General features: G+C 40.4%; 3 protein-coding genes across 3 annotated transcripts; all 3 read right to left on the bottom strand.

Moving 5' to 3' along the window:
- Positions 1 to 2,268: 2,268 nt before the first annotated feature.
- LOC124033289 (polyubiquitin-like) lies at positions 2,269 to 3,550 on the bottom strand. Its single transcript, XM_046345275.1, has 2 exons — positions 3,410 to 3,550; positions 2,269 to 2,948 (listed from the first exon to the last, which is right to left on the bottom strand). The coding sequence occupies exon 2, from the start codon at positions 2,937 to 2,939 to the stop codon at positions 2,469 to 2,471; it is 471 nt and encodes a 156-aa protein (XP_046201231.1). The 5' UTR covers positions 2,940 to 2,948; positions 3,410 to 3,550; the 3' UTR covers positions 2,269 to 2,468.
- A 4,191-nt stretch (positions 3,551 to 7,741) lies between these two features.
- On the bottom strand, positions 7,742 to 9,026 carry LOC124033288 (polyubiquitin-like). Its single transcript, XM_046345274.1, has 2 exons — positions 8,883 to 9,026; positions 7,742 to 8,421 (listed from the first exon to the last, which is right to left on the bottom strand). Exon 2 carries the CDS (start codon positions 8,410 to 8,412, stop codon positions 7,942 to 7,944), a length of 471 nt encoding a protein of 156 aa, XP_046201230.1. The 5' UTR covers positions 8,413 to 8,421; positions 8,883 to 9,026; the 3' UTR covers positions 7,742 to 7,941.
- A 4,161-nt stretch (positions 9,027 to 13,187) lies between these two features.
- On the bottom strand, positions 13,188 to 14,489 carry LOC124033287 (polyubiquitin-like). Its single transcript, XM_046345273.1, has 2 exons — positions 14,346 to 14,489; positions 13,188 to 13,885 (listed from the first exon to the last, which is right to left on the bottom strand). The coding sequence occupies exon 2, from the start codon at positions 13,874 to 13,876 to the stop codon at positions 13,406 to 13,408; it is 471 nt and encodes a 156-aa protein (XP_046201229.1). The 5' UTR covers positions 13,877 to 13,885; positions 14,346 to 14,489; the 3' UTR covers positions 13,188 to 13,405.
- Between the last annotated feature and the right edge of the window lie 1,391 nt (positions 14,490 to 15,880).

Here is a 15,880-nt window from a genome sequence, read left to right as displayed (position 1 = left end):
TTTTACCCCCATGATGGCGGCAGGGTCACTCGTGCGAGCCGGGAACAATGACGTATAGAAACCCTGGACAGCTGACACTTTATGTCTTGGCCAATAAGAGCCTTTAAGCCACCGGGGCGGAATTATCATACTCCTCCTTTCGGGTCTTTGATTAATAATGGCAGTGAATCACGGAAAAACAATATAGGCCGAACACATTAAAATAGCCAACTTGTCAACAACGCCACCATTTGCGAAATAGGGATACAGCCAGCACCAATGCAAGCCTGGGATGTGGGATGACATTTCATATTTAAGTATCAAAATTATTTGGGGAGAACATTTACTTTTTGGTCTATTTTGAGAAACATGCTGCTCAAGACAACTTGTGGTACTATGTAACCATAGCAACGCATGTAAGCAAATGTCAGGGTATGCTAGCTAGTTTACAAAACGATAGACCATTGTTGATGTTATTAAGCATGGATTAAATTGTGATACATGTGAACAATTTAACTGTTGTTCTTATAGATGTTCTAATTGTCATTTCACAACTGTTGAACAAATATTGTGCTTTGACAATGAATGTAATTAACGTTAGCTGCCAGCCTAGTAAAATTGGGCGTTCACTCACTGCTTATCAATGACGTAGCGAAAAACGGGGCAATCAAGAGTGTGCTACGAAATGAATGTTAAAACGTAGTTCTCTGTGACCTTGGTCATTATAAATGACATATAATTAATAATTACATTGTTCTCTACAATATTATAACCTTAATATACTTGTACTTGACAGTGTTGATGAAATAAGAACTAGTACAATAAGAACTGTAAAGAAAATAAAGGTTTCATCATGTATTTTTTTTGCTAAGTACTTTCTGAATTTCAAAGTAGTCCGAGAAGTAGTCATCTAGTTTTTCAAAAGTATCTGTAATTTGCACGACATTTGGTAAGAAGCAGACCCGGAGGGGAGCGCGAGACTGAGGAGACCCTGTCTGTCCTTCTGAGTTTTGATGTAGAGTGTTTGCTTCCGAAACATGACCCGCCAAGCCGTGCTTCTTAACACCCGCCTGCTTAACCCGGAAGCCAGCTGCACGTATGTGTCGGAGGAAACACCGTTCAACTGATGACTGAAGTCAGCCTGCAGGCGCCAGGCCCACCACAATGAGTCGCTAGAGCGCGATGAGCCAAGCAAAGCCCCCTCGGCCAAACCCTCCCCTAACCCGGATGACGCTGGGCCGATTGTGCGCCGCCCATAGTACTCATGGTGACATCCGGCATTGACACAGCCTGGGTTCGATCCCAGTGCGATGCAGTGTCTTAGACCACTGCGCCACTCAGGAGGCCCCACATGCACCTTTTTTCAATATTAAATTGAATGTCATTGAGAAAATAAAGGTTTCATAATGTATTTTTTTGCTAATGTCCTTTCTGAATTTCAAAGTAATCTGAGAAGAAATCATCTAGTTTTTCAAAAATATCTGTATTTTCAGTTTACATGTAAACAATTACACCCCAACCCTGTTTGTGGTTGACTCCTAAGAGTATGGGGCTACTTTGATTTGCAAACTATATCAAGGTAAATGTGTCCTTTGCCAAGACCTTTCCACTTTTATCTCTGTCTTTTCAGCCTGTGAATGCCAGTGCAGCAAGCTGGTACAACCAGGCAAATTAACTGGGGGGGGGTGTTTAGGACTTCGGTCAAATGCTACACAAGGAGCTAAACTAATGAAATCCTAACACATTCAATGTGTTAATTTGCTCACATGCAAAATAACTTATAACTGAAATAATACGTCTTAATTGTATTCTTACTGATATTTAAAATATTGAATGAATTGAAACACTTGAGTATGCTTCCTTTGTGCCAAGGTGTATTTTGGTTTGAGCAATGGTAAATAAATGTTACCTATTCTTCATGGATACACATTTATATTTGTACAATTTAAGATGAAGCAAAGCAAAAGTGCTGTAGGAAATTAATAATAGTAACTGTTTCGGCCTTGAATCAAACTAATATAAAACCATCTGAATGTGCAACGTTTAGGATTTTCATCAGACCATGAAACATTGTGTATATTGCTGACAAGGTCGGCCTGTAGTTTCCTCATGTGGACCGCTTTGTCTCAGTTTGAGTCAACTCAACTGTAAATGTTACTGCTCTGTCTCTATCATGTCAAATAAGAGAGCAATAGCACAACGGACAAGAAACTGACCAGTACCTTATGTTGCTTTGTCTTTTCTTTTGAGTTGGAGCCATGACAATGATGGTTGACAGTTTTAGTTTTATACATGTTTATTACTTGATAACAATCTCATTAATATACGCCTATATCAGCCATGCTTAATTTAAAGTTTACAATTGAATACAAATGTAGGACAATTCACATTTTTGTTCAAGATTGATTGCTTTTTCTCTATAGACATGGAATGCATAATAAGTTAAGGGCTTCATGTGACAGGTGGTTTCAGGTCGATACTGGGTTTCTTCAGCCTCCTCTTAGACGGAGCGTCAGATAGATGGTGCTTTGATTTCTAATGTTGTAGTTCTCCAGCATCTGGCCATCCTCGAGCTGCCTACCCTCATGAATCAGCCTCTGTTGGTTGGCAGGGACTGCCTCCTTGTTTTGTACCTTGGCTTTGAACTGGGTTACAGTCTCACCAGGCACCACATCATATGTGTGTGTCTGGCCCCTTTCGTTTTTCAGGAACACCTGGATAGGTGCGGGCTCCGTAATCAGCACCATCACTTTAGATCCTGAATGCAGGCCATAGTCGCTCAAAGTTTTTGAATCATCGCTGAGACTGATGTTGTTCCCATTGACACCTAACAGCCTCTGCTTTGTTGTGGCCACTTCAAAGTGTTGTTGAATCAAACTCTTGAGAGACCCCACGGTGGTGTGTGGCGGAACTGTCAGGGGAAGTGAGTTCCCGTTCAAAAGCGTTATAGTGAGTTCCATGATAGATATCTGAAAGAGGATTTAATGTATTATTTATTTGGCCTTACATTAGCATAGCTCAATTGAATGTTTTGAATGAATTAGTTTAGTAACACTTTACTTAAAGCCTACAGGTGTAATGCTTTATAACTTGTTAAAAGCATGTATGATCCTTATAATAAGGCTAACAATATGTAATGTTTTGTCTCTATCCAACATTTCAGCTGACTGAAATGGCTGGTATATAATGACAATCATTATGAGATGATTGAAAGACATAAGGGAGTCGTACACACTCATGACAAGTTATACTGTACAATGCATTACAACTTTTATATTTACCTACAGGCTTTAACATTACCATTTATTCAGCCCATTGTAATAACTAACAAATTCTAAGATAATTTGCTTGATATGCTGTTAAGCTTTTTTTCTCCAGTACATTTCTGTAAAATAGGCCTGCTGTAGCTTAATAATGGAAAATGACTTACATGTTCAGTAGATACTGTTGGGAAGTTGTTGTTGTGAAGTCTTGCAAGTTTGTTTTAAGAAATACTGTTAGTAAATCCGTATGCTGACAATTGAAACTTATCCGATGAAAGATGGTGATAGTTCTGTCAGTGTTCATCTGAGCAGTCTATATATATAACATCTGACCTGCCCCGCCCCTCAAACTGAGATTCGTTTTTCACTCTCTGCCGCGCAGCTTTCGGTTTCTGTTATAAAATAATGGTGTAGTCTGCTGCTGTTTGCAGAAAGTTGATTGCAATAAATTGTTTCTTTGATATTGCCCAATGGCAACTTGCCCCCATTCAAAGTATGCCCAATATTGATTTAATTGATGCATATCACACTGAAATTCACTAAGATCACTCTTGCTCGGGGGGGGGGGGGGGGGGGGGTCAAATATTCGGACCGGGAGGGTTTCCAATCCTGCCCGCCGGTGACTAAAAATTAAACTGCAGTTTCTTGACTGTCTGTCCAGCTCTCTAATAGTCACTAGAGAGCCGGGGAGCATCGACAATTCATAATTTTGAGGCAAGGAAATATATATTTTCTTGATGTCAGTGCCGCTCTCCAGACGTCGTTGAACACCGAATGCGGTCTTCGGGGTAAAATGAGTTTGACACCCCTGCTCTAGACCATTCCATATAATTATTTTTTCTAAATCGGGGTAGGCAACTATATAGATTCAACCGCCTGCCGATTTTTGTCGGAGGGGATGATCCAGATGTCAGAACATAATTATAATAATTTGTACACTACAAATTGACCACAACTAAGCCAAAAATTAGATTGTATTTACAAATAAATATTTCATACTTTGATTACATTGAAACACGATCACATCTAGTTTTCTATTCGTGGGAGTACTTGGTGAACAGATTTATGCATAATTCCTGATGATTGTAGTCTTATTTTGACCTAAACCTTTGGGGAGCCAAAAACATATATAGTGGCCCGGTTTCGCCCGCAGTCCGCCTTTTGCTGAACCCTTTTCTAGATCATTTCCTATCATTGAACCAGGTTCTAGATCATTCCCTATGATTCTAGAGCATTCCCTATTTTTCAACACAGATATGTCAAACACCAGAAAGGAAAGAGAAACCTAATGTCATTATCAATGAAACCCAACCTCATTGGGAAAACCCAGGTCCAGATGATACTGGCAATGATGAGGAATTGCAGGTATTTTGTGATACGTCAGACATATACCTTTGTGAATTCAGAGGTAATTTTAACAGCAATACAAATAAAATACTATACCCTGCCTCATCCTCCCCAAAATGATGTCAACACATGTTTATATTGTCAGTAGTTGAATCATGTCTTTCCGATTACACATCTTAGTCAGACTGTACCCAAAGTTAGTCACCAAATGTTCTCTAGTACAAACAGTAACCAGTGAATGTACAGTTACTTCTATATTCTCCAGTAACTTATGTTCTCCTCTTTCATTTCTGCCTCTATGGATATTTCCAGGGGTGAATGACCTCTGTGCATTTGACTGATGTAATTCTAATGAGTCAGAACTGATGTCTGCCATGTCAGCTGAGGAAAGTGGTGTTAAAAGCAGTTCAATCAGGTGTAGACTTATGAGAAGTATAGGTGTTTAGAGTTTGTTGTTGTTTCCTGTGTCAACCCATGAAGCTTAGCCTATTCTCTCACTAAGTATGTGAGGACACCTTTCACCGCTGATGTCCTGTTAGTAAAATACAAAGTCATTTTACACTACAGATGTGCCTTTAGGCAGAATTCTTGGTTATTCTAATTTCTGTCATAAGCAATGAGAGCAGAGAACGCTTGGGTGTTTATATTTTTAGCCATATGACTTAGCAGCCATTACAGTCATGGCGTAAGACGATCCAATTTAACTAAGATGTCAGATTGGGAAGGTATACCAAAGAAAATGTATTGCATACTTACACTACAACAGTGATTCTCAACTAGGGAGCCTCAGGGGGTCTCAGAGACATTTCAAGGGGCCTGGGGGAGGACAACAATTTTCAGGCGGACGCTGTTTGCATGACAGGCCTCAAGAAACAAAAACTAAAAACAAACAAACCAAAATATCTCAGGTTTTAGTTTGGTACTGTTTCAAATACAAAACATGACATGCAGCCGGTAGATGATGGGGGCAGTGTTTTGGAAACGGATGTAACCTTTGAGACTGACAACAGCTGTGGCCTGCTTTTCTTTCCGGAGCAGAGAGCAGCTGAATGCAGTGATAACAGGGGAAGTGTTGAGGTGGATCGACTGAAGTTGAGGATCCCTGGTGTCTGTGATGCACACCGTTTGGTAAGAAGCAGACCCGGAGGGGAGCGCGAGACTGAGGAGACCCTGTCTGTCCTTCTGAGTTTTGATGTAGAGTGTTTGCTTTCGAAACATGAACCGCCAAGCCGTGCTTCTTAACACCTGCCCGCTTAAACCGGAAGCCAGCTGCACGTATGTGTCGGAGGAAACACCGCTCAACTGATGACTGAAGTCAGCCTGCAGGCGCCAGGCCCACCACAATGAGTCGCTAGAGCGCGATGAGCCAAGCAAAGCCCCCTCGGCCAAACCCTCCCCAAACCCGGATTACGCTGGGCCGATTGTGCGCCGCATGGCACTCATGGTCACATCCGGCATTGACACAGCCTGGGTTCGATCCCAGGCTGTAGTGACGCCGCAACACTGCGATGCAGTGCCTTAGACCACTGCGCCACTCAGGAGGCCCCAAATGCAACTTTCTTCAATATTAAATTGAATGTTATTGAGAAAATAAAGGTTTCATAATGTATTTTTTTGCTAATGTCTTTTCTGAATTTCAAAGTTATCTGAGAAGAAATCATCTAGTTTTTCAAAAGTATCTGTATTTTCAGTTTACATGTAATCAATTACACCCCAACCCTGTTTGTGGTTGACTCGTAAGAATATGGGGCTACTTTGATTTGCAAACTACGCCAAGGTAAATGTGTCCTTTGCCAAGACCTTTCAACTTTTCTCTCTGTCTTTTCAGCCAATCAGCTTCTGCTCTGAGAACCCCCCCTTGTCTTTCCTGACAACAGTTGCTTTTATCATAGTTACATTGTTTGAATTCACTTGAAGAAAACTTTCTTCAACTCTGACCACCACCATGACAACAAATAAACTGTCTACGTGTTTTTCAGTGGCATTCTCTCGGCCTTGGGAAGTCTTCTATCAACACAACATGGCAGCAGCACAATATGGTAGTAGCACAAAAGATGGTACAAACATTATTGGGCACAGACAGCTATTGTCATGCCTGTACATTCATTTGAATCCATTCTAATGCTGTTTTAGGGTAAGAGGGGGGCAGACTCCACAGAAAGGTGAATAGTATTTATTGGCCTGCCTTGAAGATGAACTGGAAAGTGTGGACCTCCTTCCAGTTCATCAACATCAACTATGTGTCTGTACAGGTGAGCAGTTCTCATTGGATTTTCTTTTAAGGATGCATACATTTGGAATATACCGTGGTGCTCTGTTGCCAATCTGTGTTTTTGTGTTTTCAGTTTCGAATGCTGTTGACCAAATTGGTGGCATCATTGTGGAATGCTTAGCTTGCATCTGTGAGGAAGTGAAGCCTCCCAAGATCTTCTCCCAAATGACTGAATGAAGAGGGCACCGTGTGTGTGCCTCAGGAGTTACATAATGTTACAAGGGCTGGCCTGTGAATGCCAGTGCAGCAAGCTGGTACAACCAGGCAAATTGACTGGGGTAGTGTTTAGGACTTTGGTCAAATGCTACACAAGGTGCAAAACTAACAGAATCCTAACACATTCAATGTGTTGCTCACATGCAAAATAACCTATAACTGAAATAATACGTCTTAATTGTATTCTAACTGATATTTAAAATATTTAATGAATTGAAACACTTGAGTATGCTTCCTTTGTGCCAAGGTGTATTTTGGTTTGAGCAATGGTAAATATATGTTACCTATTCTTCATAGATACACATTTATATTTGTATAGTTTAAGATGAAGCAAAGCAAAAGTGCTGTAGGAAATGAATAATAGTAACTGTTTCGGCCTTGAATCAAACTAATTTAAAACCATCTGAATGTATAACGTTTAGGATTTTCATCAGACCATGAAACATTGTGTATATTGATGACAAGGCCGGGCCGGAGTTTCCTCAAGTGGACTGCTTTGTCTCAATTTGAGTCAACTCAACTGTAAATGTTACTGCTCTGTCTCTATCATGTCAAATAAGAGAGCAATAGCACAACGGACAAGAAACTGACCAGTACCTTATGTTGCTTTGTCTTTTCTTTTGAGTTGGAGCCATGACAATGATGGTTGACAGTTTTAGTTTTATACATGTTTATTACTTGATAACAATCTCATTAATATACGCCTATATCAGCCATGCTTAATTTAAAGTTTACAATTGAATACAAATGTAGGACAATTCACATTTTTGTTCAAGATTGATTGCTTTTTCTCTATAGACATGGAATGCATAATAAGTTAAGGGCTTCATGTGACAGGTGGTTTCAGGTCGATACTGGGTTTCTTCAGCCTCCTCTTAGACGGAGCGTCAGATAGATGGTGCTTTGATTTCTGATGTTGTAGTTCTCCAGCATCTGGCCATCCTCGAGCTGCCTACCCTCATGAATCAGCCTCTGTTGGTTGGCAGGGACTGCCTCCTTGTTTTGTACCTTGGCTTTGAACTGGGTTACAGTCTCACCAGGCACCACATCATATGTGTGTGTCTGGCCCCTTTCGTTTTTCAGGAACACCTGGATAGGAGCGGGCTCCGTAATCAGCACCATCACTTTAGATCCTGAATGCAGGCCATAGTCGCTCAAAGTTTTTGAATCATCGCTGAGACTGATGTTGTTCCCATTGACACCTAACAGCCTCTGCTTTGTTGTGGCCACTTCAAAGTGTTGTTGAATCAAACTCTTGAGAGACCCCACGGTGGTGTGTGGCGGAACTGTCAGGGGAAGTGAGTTCCCGTTCAAAAGCGTTATAGTGAGTTCCATGATAGATATCTGAAAGAGGATTTCATGTATTATTTATTTGGCCTTACATTAGCATAGCTCAATTGAATGTTTTGAATGAATTAGTTTAGTAACACTTTACTTAAAGCCTACAGGTGTAATGCTTTATAACTTGTTAAAAGCATGTATGATCCTTATAATAAGGCTAACAATATGTAATGTTTTGTCTCTATCCAACATTTCAGCTGACTGAAATGGCTGGTATATAATGACAATCATTATGAGATGATTGAAAGACATAAGGGAGTCGTACACACTCATGACAAGTTATACTGTACAATGCATTACAACTTTTATATTTACCTACAGGCTTTAACATTACCATTTATTCAGCCCATTGTAATAACTAACAAATTCTAAGATAATTTGCTTGATATGCTGTTCAGCTTTTTTTCTCCAGTACATTTCTGTAAAATAGGCCTGCTGTAGCTTAATAATGGAAAATGACTTACATGTTCAGTAGATACTGTTGGGAAGTTGTTGTTGTGAAGTCTTGCAAGTTTGTTTTAAGAAATACTGTTAGTAAATCCGTATGCTGACAATTGAAACTTATCCGATGAAAGATGGTGATAGTTCTGTCAGTGTTCATCTGAGCAGTCTATATATATAACATCTGACCTGCCCCGCCCCTCAAACTGAGATTCGTTTTTCACTCTCTGCCGCGCAGCTTTCGGTTTCTGTTATAAAATAATGGTGTAGTCTGCTGCTGTTTGCAGAAAGTTGATTGCAATAAATTGTTTCTTTGATATTGCCCAATGGCAACTTGCCCCCATTCAAAGTATGCCCAATATTGATTTAATTGATGCATATCACACTGAAATTCACTAAGATCACTCTTGCTGGGGGGGGATCAAATATTCGGACCGGGAGGGGTTCCAATCCTGCCCTCCGGTGACTAAAAATTAAACTGCAGTTTCTTGACTGTCTGTCCAGCTCTCTAATAGTCACTAGAGAGCCGGGGAGCATCGACAATTCATAATTTTGAGGCAAGGAAATATATATTTTCTTGATGTCAGTGCCGCTCTCCAGACGTCGTTGAACACCGAATGCGGTCTTCGGGGTAAAATGAGTTTGACACCCCTGCTCTAGACCATTCCATATAATTAATTTTTCTAAATCGGGGTAGGCAACTATATAGATTCAACAGCCTGCCGATTTTTGTCGGAGGGGATGATCCAGATGTCAGAACATAATTATAATAATTTGTACACTACAAATTGACCACAACTAAGCCAAAAATTAGATTGTATTTACAAATAAATATTTCATACTTTGATTACATTGAAACACGATCACATCTAGTTTTCTATTCGTGGGAGTACTTGGTGAACAGATTTCTGCATAATTCCTGATGATTGTAGTCTTATTTTGACCTAAACCTTTGGGGAGCCAAAAACATATATAGTGGCCCGGTTTGGCCCGCAGTCCGCCTTTTGCTGAACCCTTTTCTAGATCATTCCCTATCATTGAACCAGGTTCTAGATCATTCCCTATGATTCTAGAGCATTCCCTATTTTTCAACACAGATATGTCAAACACCAGAAAGGAAAGAGAAACCTAATGTCATTATCAATGAAACCCAACCTCATTGGGAAAACCCAGGTCCAGATGATACTGGCAATGATGAGGAATTGCAGGTATTTTGTGATACGTCAGACATATACCTTTGTGAATTCAGAGGTAATTTTAACAGCAATACAAATAAAATACTATATACTATACCCTGCCTCATCCTCCCCAAAATGATGTCAACACATGTTTATATTGTCAGTAGTTGAATCATGTCATTCAGACTACACATCTTAGTCAGACTGTACCCAATGTTATTCACCAAATGTTCTCTAGTACAAACAGTAACCAGTGGATGTAGAGTAACTTCTATATTCTCCAGTAACTTATGTTCTCCTCTTTCATTTCTGCCTCTATGGATATTTCCAGGGGTCAATGACCTCTGTGCATTTGACTGATGTGATTCTAATGAGTCAGAACTGATGTCTGCCATGTCAGCTGAGGTCAGTGGTGTTAAAAGCAGTTCAATCAGGTGTAGACTTCTGAGAAGTATAGGTGTTTAGTGTTTGTTGTTGTTTCCTGTGCCATCCCATGAAGCTTAGCCTATTCTCTCACTAAGTATGTGAGGACACCTTTCACCGCTGATGTCCTGTTAGTAAAATACAAAGTCATTTTACACTACAGATGTGCCTTTAGGCAGAATTCTTGGTCATTCTAATTTCTGTCATAAGCAATGAGAGCAGAGAACGCTTGGGTGTTTATATTTTTAGCCATATGACTTAGCAGCCATTACAGTCATGGCGTAAGACGATCCAATTTAACTAAGATGTCAGATTGGGAAGGTATACCAAAGAAAATGTATTGCATACTTACACTACAACAGTGATTCTCAACTAGGGAGCCTCAGGGGTCTCAGAGACATTTCAAGGGGCCTGGGGAGGACAACAATTTTCAGGCGGACGCTGTTTGCATGACAGGCCTCAAGAAACAAAAACTAAAAACAAACAAACCAAAATATCTCAGGTTTTAGTTTGGTACTGTTTCAAATACAAAACATGACATGCAGCCGGTAGATGATGGGGGCAGTGTTTTGGAAACGGATGTAACCTTTGAGACTGACGACAGCTGTGGCCTGCTTTTCTTTCCGGAGCAGAGAGCAGCTGAATGCAGTGATAACAGGGGAAGTGTTGAGGTGGATCGACTGAAGTTGAGGATCCCTGGTGTCTGTGATGCACACCGTTTGGTAAGAAGCAGACCCGGAGGGGAGCGCGAGACTGAGGAGACCCTGTCTGTCCTTCTGAGTTTTGATGTAGAGTGTTTGCTTTCGAAACATGAACCGCCAAGCCGTGCTTCTTAACACCTGCCCGCTTAACCCGGAAGCCAGCTGCACGTATGTGTCGGAGGAAACACCGCTCAACTGATGACTGAAGTCAGCCTGCAGGCGCCAGGCCCACCACAATGAGTCGCTAGAGCGCGATGAGCCAAGCAAAGCCCCCTCGGCCAAACCCTCCCCAAACCCGGATTACGCTGGGCCGATTGTGCGCCGCATGGTACTCATGGTCACATCCGGCATTGACACAGCCTGGGTTCGATCCCAGGCTGTAGTGACGCCGCAACACTGCGATGCAGTGCCTTAGACCACTGCGCCACTCAGGAGGCCCCAAATGCAACTTTTTTTCAATATTAAATTGAATGTCATTGAGAAAATAAAGGTTTCATAATGTATTTTTTTGCTAATGTCTTTTCTGAATTTCAAAGTCATCTGAGAAGAAATCATCTAGTTTTTCAAAAGTATCTGTATTTTCAGTTTACATGTAATCAATTACACCCCAACCCTGTTTGTGGTTGACTCGTAAGAATATGGGGCTACTTTGATTTGCAAACTACGCCAAGGTAAATGTGTCCTTTGCCAAGACCTTTCAACTTTTCTCTCTGTCTTTTCAGCCAATCAGCTTCTGCTCTGAGAACCCCCTTGTCTTTCCTGACAACAGTTGCTTTTATCATAGTTACATTGTTTGAATTCACTTGAAGAAAACTTTCTTCAATTCTGACCACCACCATGACAACAAATAAACTGTCTACGTGTTTTTCAGTGGCATTCTCTCGGCCTTGGGAAGTCTTCTATCAACACAACATGGCAGCAGCACAATATGGTAGTAGCACAAAAGATGGTACAAACATTATTGGGCACAGACAGCTATTGTCATGCCTGTACATTCATTTGAATCCATTCTAATGCTGTTTTAGGGTAAGAGGGGGGCAGACTCCACAGAAAGGTGAATAGTATTTATTGGCCTGCCTTGAAGATGAACTGGAAAGTGTGGACCTCCTTCCAGTTCATCAACATCAACTATGTGTCTGTACAGGTGAGCAGTTCTCATTGGATTTTCTTTTAAGGATGCATACATTTGGAATATACCGTGGTGCTCTGTTGCCAATCTGTGTTTTTGTGTTTTCAGTTTCGAATGCTGTTGACCAAATTGGTGGCATCATTGTGGAATGCTTAGCTTGCATCTGTGAGGAAGTGAAGCCTCCCAAGATCTTCTCCCAAATGACTGAATGAAGAGGGCACCGTGTGTGTGCCTCAGGAGTTACATAATGTTACAAGGGCTGGCCTGTGAATGCCAGTGCAGCAAGCTGGTACAACCAGGCAAATTGACTGGGGTAGTGTTTAGGACTTTGGTCAAATGCTACACAAGGTGCAAAACTAACAGAATCCTAACACATTCAATGTGTTGCTCACATGCAAAATAACCTATAACTGAAATAATACGTCTTAATTGTATTCTAACTGATATTTAAAATATTTAATGAATTGAAACACTTGAGTATGCTTCCTTTGTGCCAAGGTGTATTTTGGTTTGAGCAATGGTAAATATATGTTACCTATTCTTCATAGATACACATTTATATTTGTATAGTTTAAGATGAAGCAAAGCAAAAGTGCTGTAGGAAATGAATAATAGTAACTGTTTCGGCCTTGAATCAAACTAATTTAAAACCATCTGAATGTATAACGTTTAGGATTTTCATCAGACCATGAAACATTGTGTATATTGATGACAAGGCCGGGCCGGAGTTTCCTCAAGTGGACTGCTTTGTCTCAATTTGAGTCAACTCAACTGTAAATGTTACTGCTCTGTCTCTATCATGTCAAATAAGAGAGCAATAGCACAACGGACAAGAAACTGACCAGTACCTTATGTTGCTTTGTCTTTTCTTTTGAGTTGGAGCCATGACAATGATGGTTGACAGTTTTAGTTTTATACATGTTTATTACTTGATAACAATCTCATTAATATACGCCTATATCAGCCATGCTTAATTTAAAGTTTACAATTGAATACAAATGTAGGACAATTCACATTTTTGTTCAAGATTGATTGCTTTTTCTCTATAGACATGGAATGCATAATAAGTTAAGGGCTTCATGTGACAGGTGGTTTCAGGTCGATACTGGGTTTCTTCAGCCTCCTCTTAGACGGAGCGTCAGATAGATGGTGCTTTGATTTCTGATGTTGTAGTTCTCCAGCATCTGGCCATCCTCGAGCTGCCTACCCTCATGAATCAGCCTCTGTTGGTTGGCAGGGACTGCCTCCTTGTTTTGTACCTTGGCTTTGAACTGGGTTACAGTCTCACCAGGCACCACATCATATGTGTGTGTCTGGCCCCTTTCGTTTTTCAGGAACACCTGGATAGGAGCGGGCTCCGTAATCAGCACCATCACTTTAGATCCTGAATGCAGGCCATAGTCGCTCAAAGTTTTTGAATCATCGCTGAGACTGATGTTGTTCCCATTGACACCTAACAGCCTCTGCTTTGTTGTGGCCACTTCAAAGTGTTGTTGAATCAAACTCTTGAGAGACCCCACGGTGGTGTGTGGCGGAACTGTCAGGGGAAGTGAGTTCCCGTTCAAAAGCGTTATAGTGAGTTCCATGATAGATATCTGAAAGAGGATTTCATGTATTATTTATTTGGCCTTACATTAGCATAGCTCAATTGAATGTTTTGAATGAATTAGTTTAGTAACACTTTACTTAAAGCCTACAGGTGTAATGCTTTATAACTTGTTAAAAGCATGTATGATCCTTATAATAAGGCTAACAATATGTAATGTTTTGTCTCTATCCAACATTTCAGCTGACTGAAATGGCTGGTATATAATGACAATCATTATGAGATGATTGAAAGACATAAGGGAGTCGTACACACTCATGACAAGTTATACTGTACAATGCATTACAACTTTTATATTTACCTACAGGCTTTAACATTACCATTTATTCAGCCCATTGTAATAACTAACAAATTCTAAGATAATTTGCTTGATATGCTGTTCAGCTTTTTTCTCCAGTACATTTCTGTAAAATAGGCCTGCTGTAGCTTAATAATGGAAAATGACTTACATGTTCAGTAGATACTGTTGGGAAGTTGTTGTTGTGAAGTCTTGCAAGTTTGTTTTAAGAAATACTGTTAGTAAATCCGTATGCTGACAATTGAAACTTATCCGATGAAAGATGGTGATAGTTCTGTCAGTGTTCATCTGAGCAGTCTATATATATAACATCTGACCTGCCCCGCCCCTCAAACTGAGATTCGTTTTTCACTCTCTGCCGCGCAGCTTTCGGTTTCTGTTATAAAATAATGGTGTAGTCTGCTGCTGTTTGCAGAAAGTTGATTGCAATAAATTGTTTCTTTGATATTGCCCAATGGCAACTTGCCCCCATTCAAAGTATGCCCAATATTGATTTAATTGATGCATATCACACTGAAATTCACTAAGATCACTCTTGCTCGGGGGGGATCAAATATTCGGACCGGGAGGGGTTCCAATCCTGCCCTCCGGTGACTAAAAATTAAACTGCAGTTTCTTGACTGTCTGTCCAGCTCTCTAATAGTCACTAGAGAGCCGGGGAGCATCGACAATTCATAATTTTGAGGCAAGGAAATATATATTTTCTTGATGTCAGTGCCGCTCTCCAGACGTCGTTGAACACCGAATGCGGTCTTCGGGGTAAAATGAGTTTGACACCCCTGCTCTAGACCATTCCATATAATTAATTTTTCTAAATCGGGGTAGGCAACTATATAGATTCAACAGCCTGCCGATTTTTGTCGGAGGGGATGATCCAGATGTCAGAACATAATTATAATAATTTGTACACTACAAATTGACCACAACTAAGCCAAAAATTAGATTGTATTTACAAATAAATATTTCATACTTTGATTACATTGAAACACGATCACATCTAGTTTTCTATTCGTGGGAGTACTTGGTGAACAGATTTCTGCATAATTCCTGATGATTGTAGTCTTATTTTGACCTAAACCTTTGGGGAGCCAAAAACATATATAGTGGCCCGGTTTGGCCCGCAGTCCGCCTTTTGCTGAACCCTTTTCTAGATCATTCCCTATCATTGAACCAGGTTCTAGATCATTCCCTATGATTCTAGAGCATTCCCTATTTTTCAACACAGATATGTCAAACACCAGAAAGGAAAGAGAAACCTAATGTCATTATCAATGAAACCCAACCTCATTGGGAAAACCCAGGTCCAGATGATACTGGCAATGATGAGGAATTGCAGGTATTTTGTGATACGTCAGACATATACCTTTGTGAATTCAGAGGTAATTTTAACAGCAATACAAATAAAATACTATATACTATACCCTGCCTCATCCTCCCCAAAATGATGTCAACACATGTTTATATTGTCAGTAGTTGAATCATGTCATTCAGACTACACATCTTAGTCAGACTGTACCCAATGTTATTCACCCGTATGTTCTCTAGTACAAACAGTAACCAGTGGATGTAGAGTAACTTCTATATTCTCCAGTAACTTATGTTCTCCTCTTTCATTTCTGCCTCTATGGATATTTCCAGGGGTCAATGACCTCTGTGCATTTGACTGATGTGATTCTAATGAGTCAG

This window comes from Oncorhynchus gorbuscha, linkage group LG04 (assembly GCF_021184085.1).
Source record: "Oncorhynchus gorbuscha isolate QuinsamMale2020 ecotype Even-year linkage group LG04, OgorEven_v1.0, whole genome shotgun sequence".
Lineage (NCBI taxonomy): Eukaryota > Metazoa > Chordata > Actinopteri > Salmoniformes > Salmonidae > Oncorhynchus > Oncorhynchus gorbuscha.
This window is presented reverse-complemented; position numbering and strand designations above follow the sequence as displayed.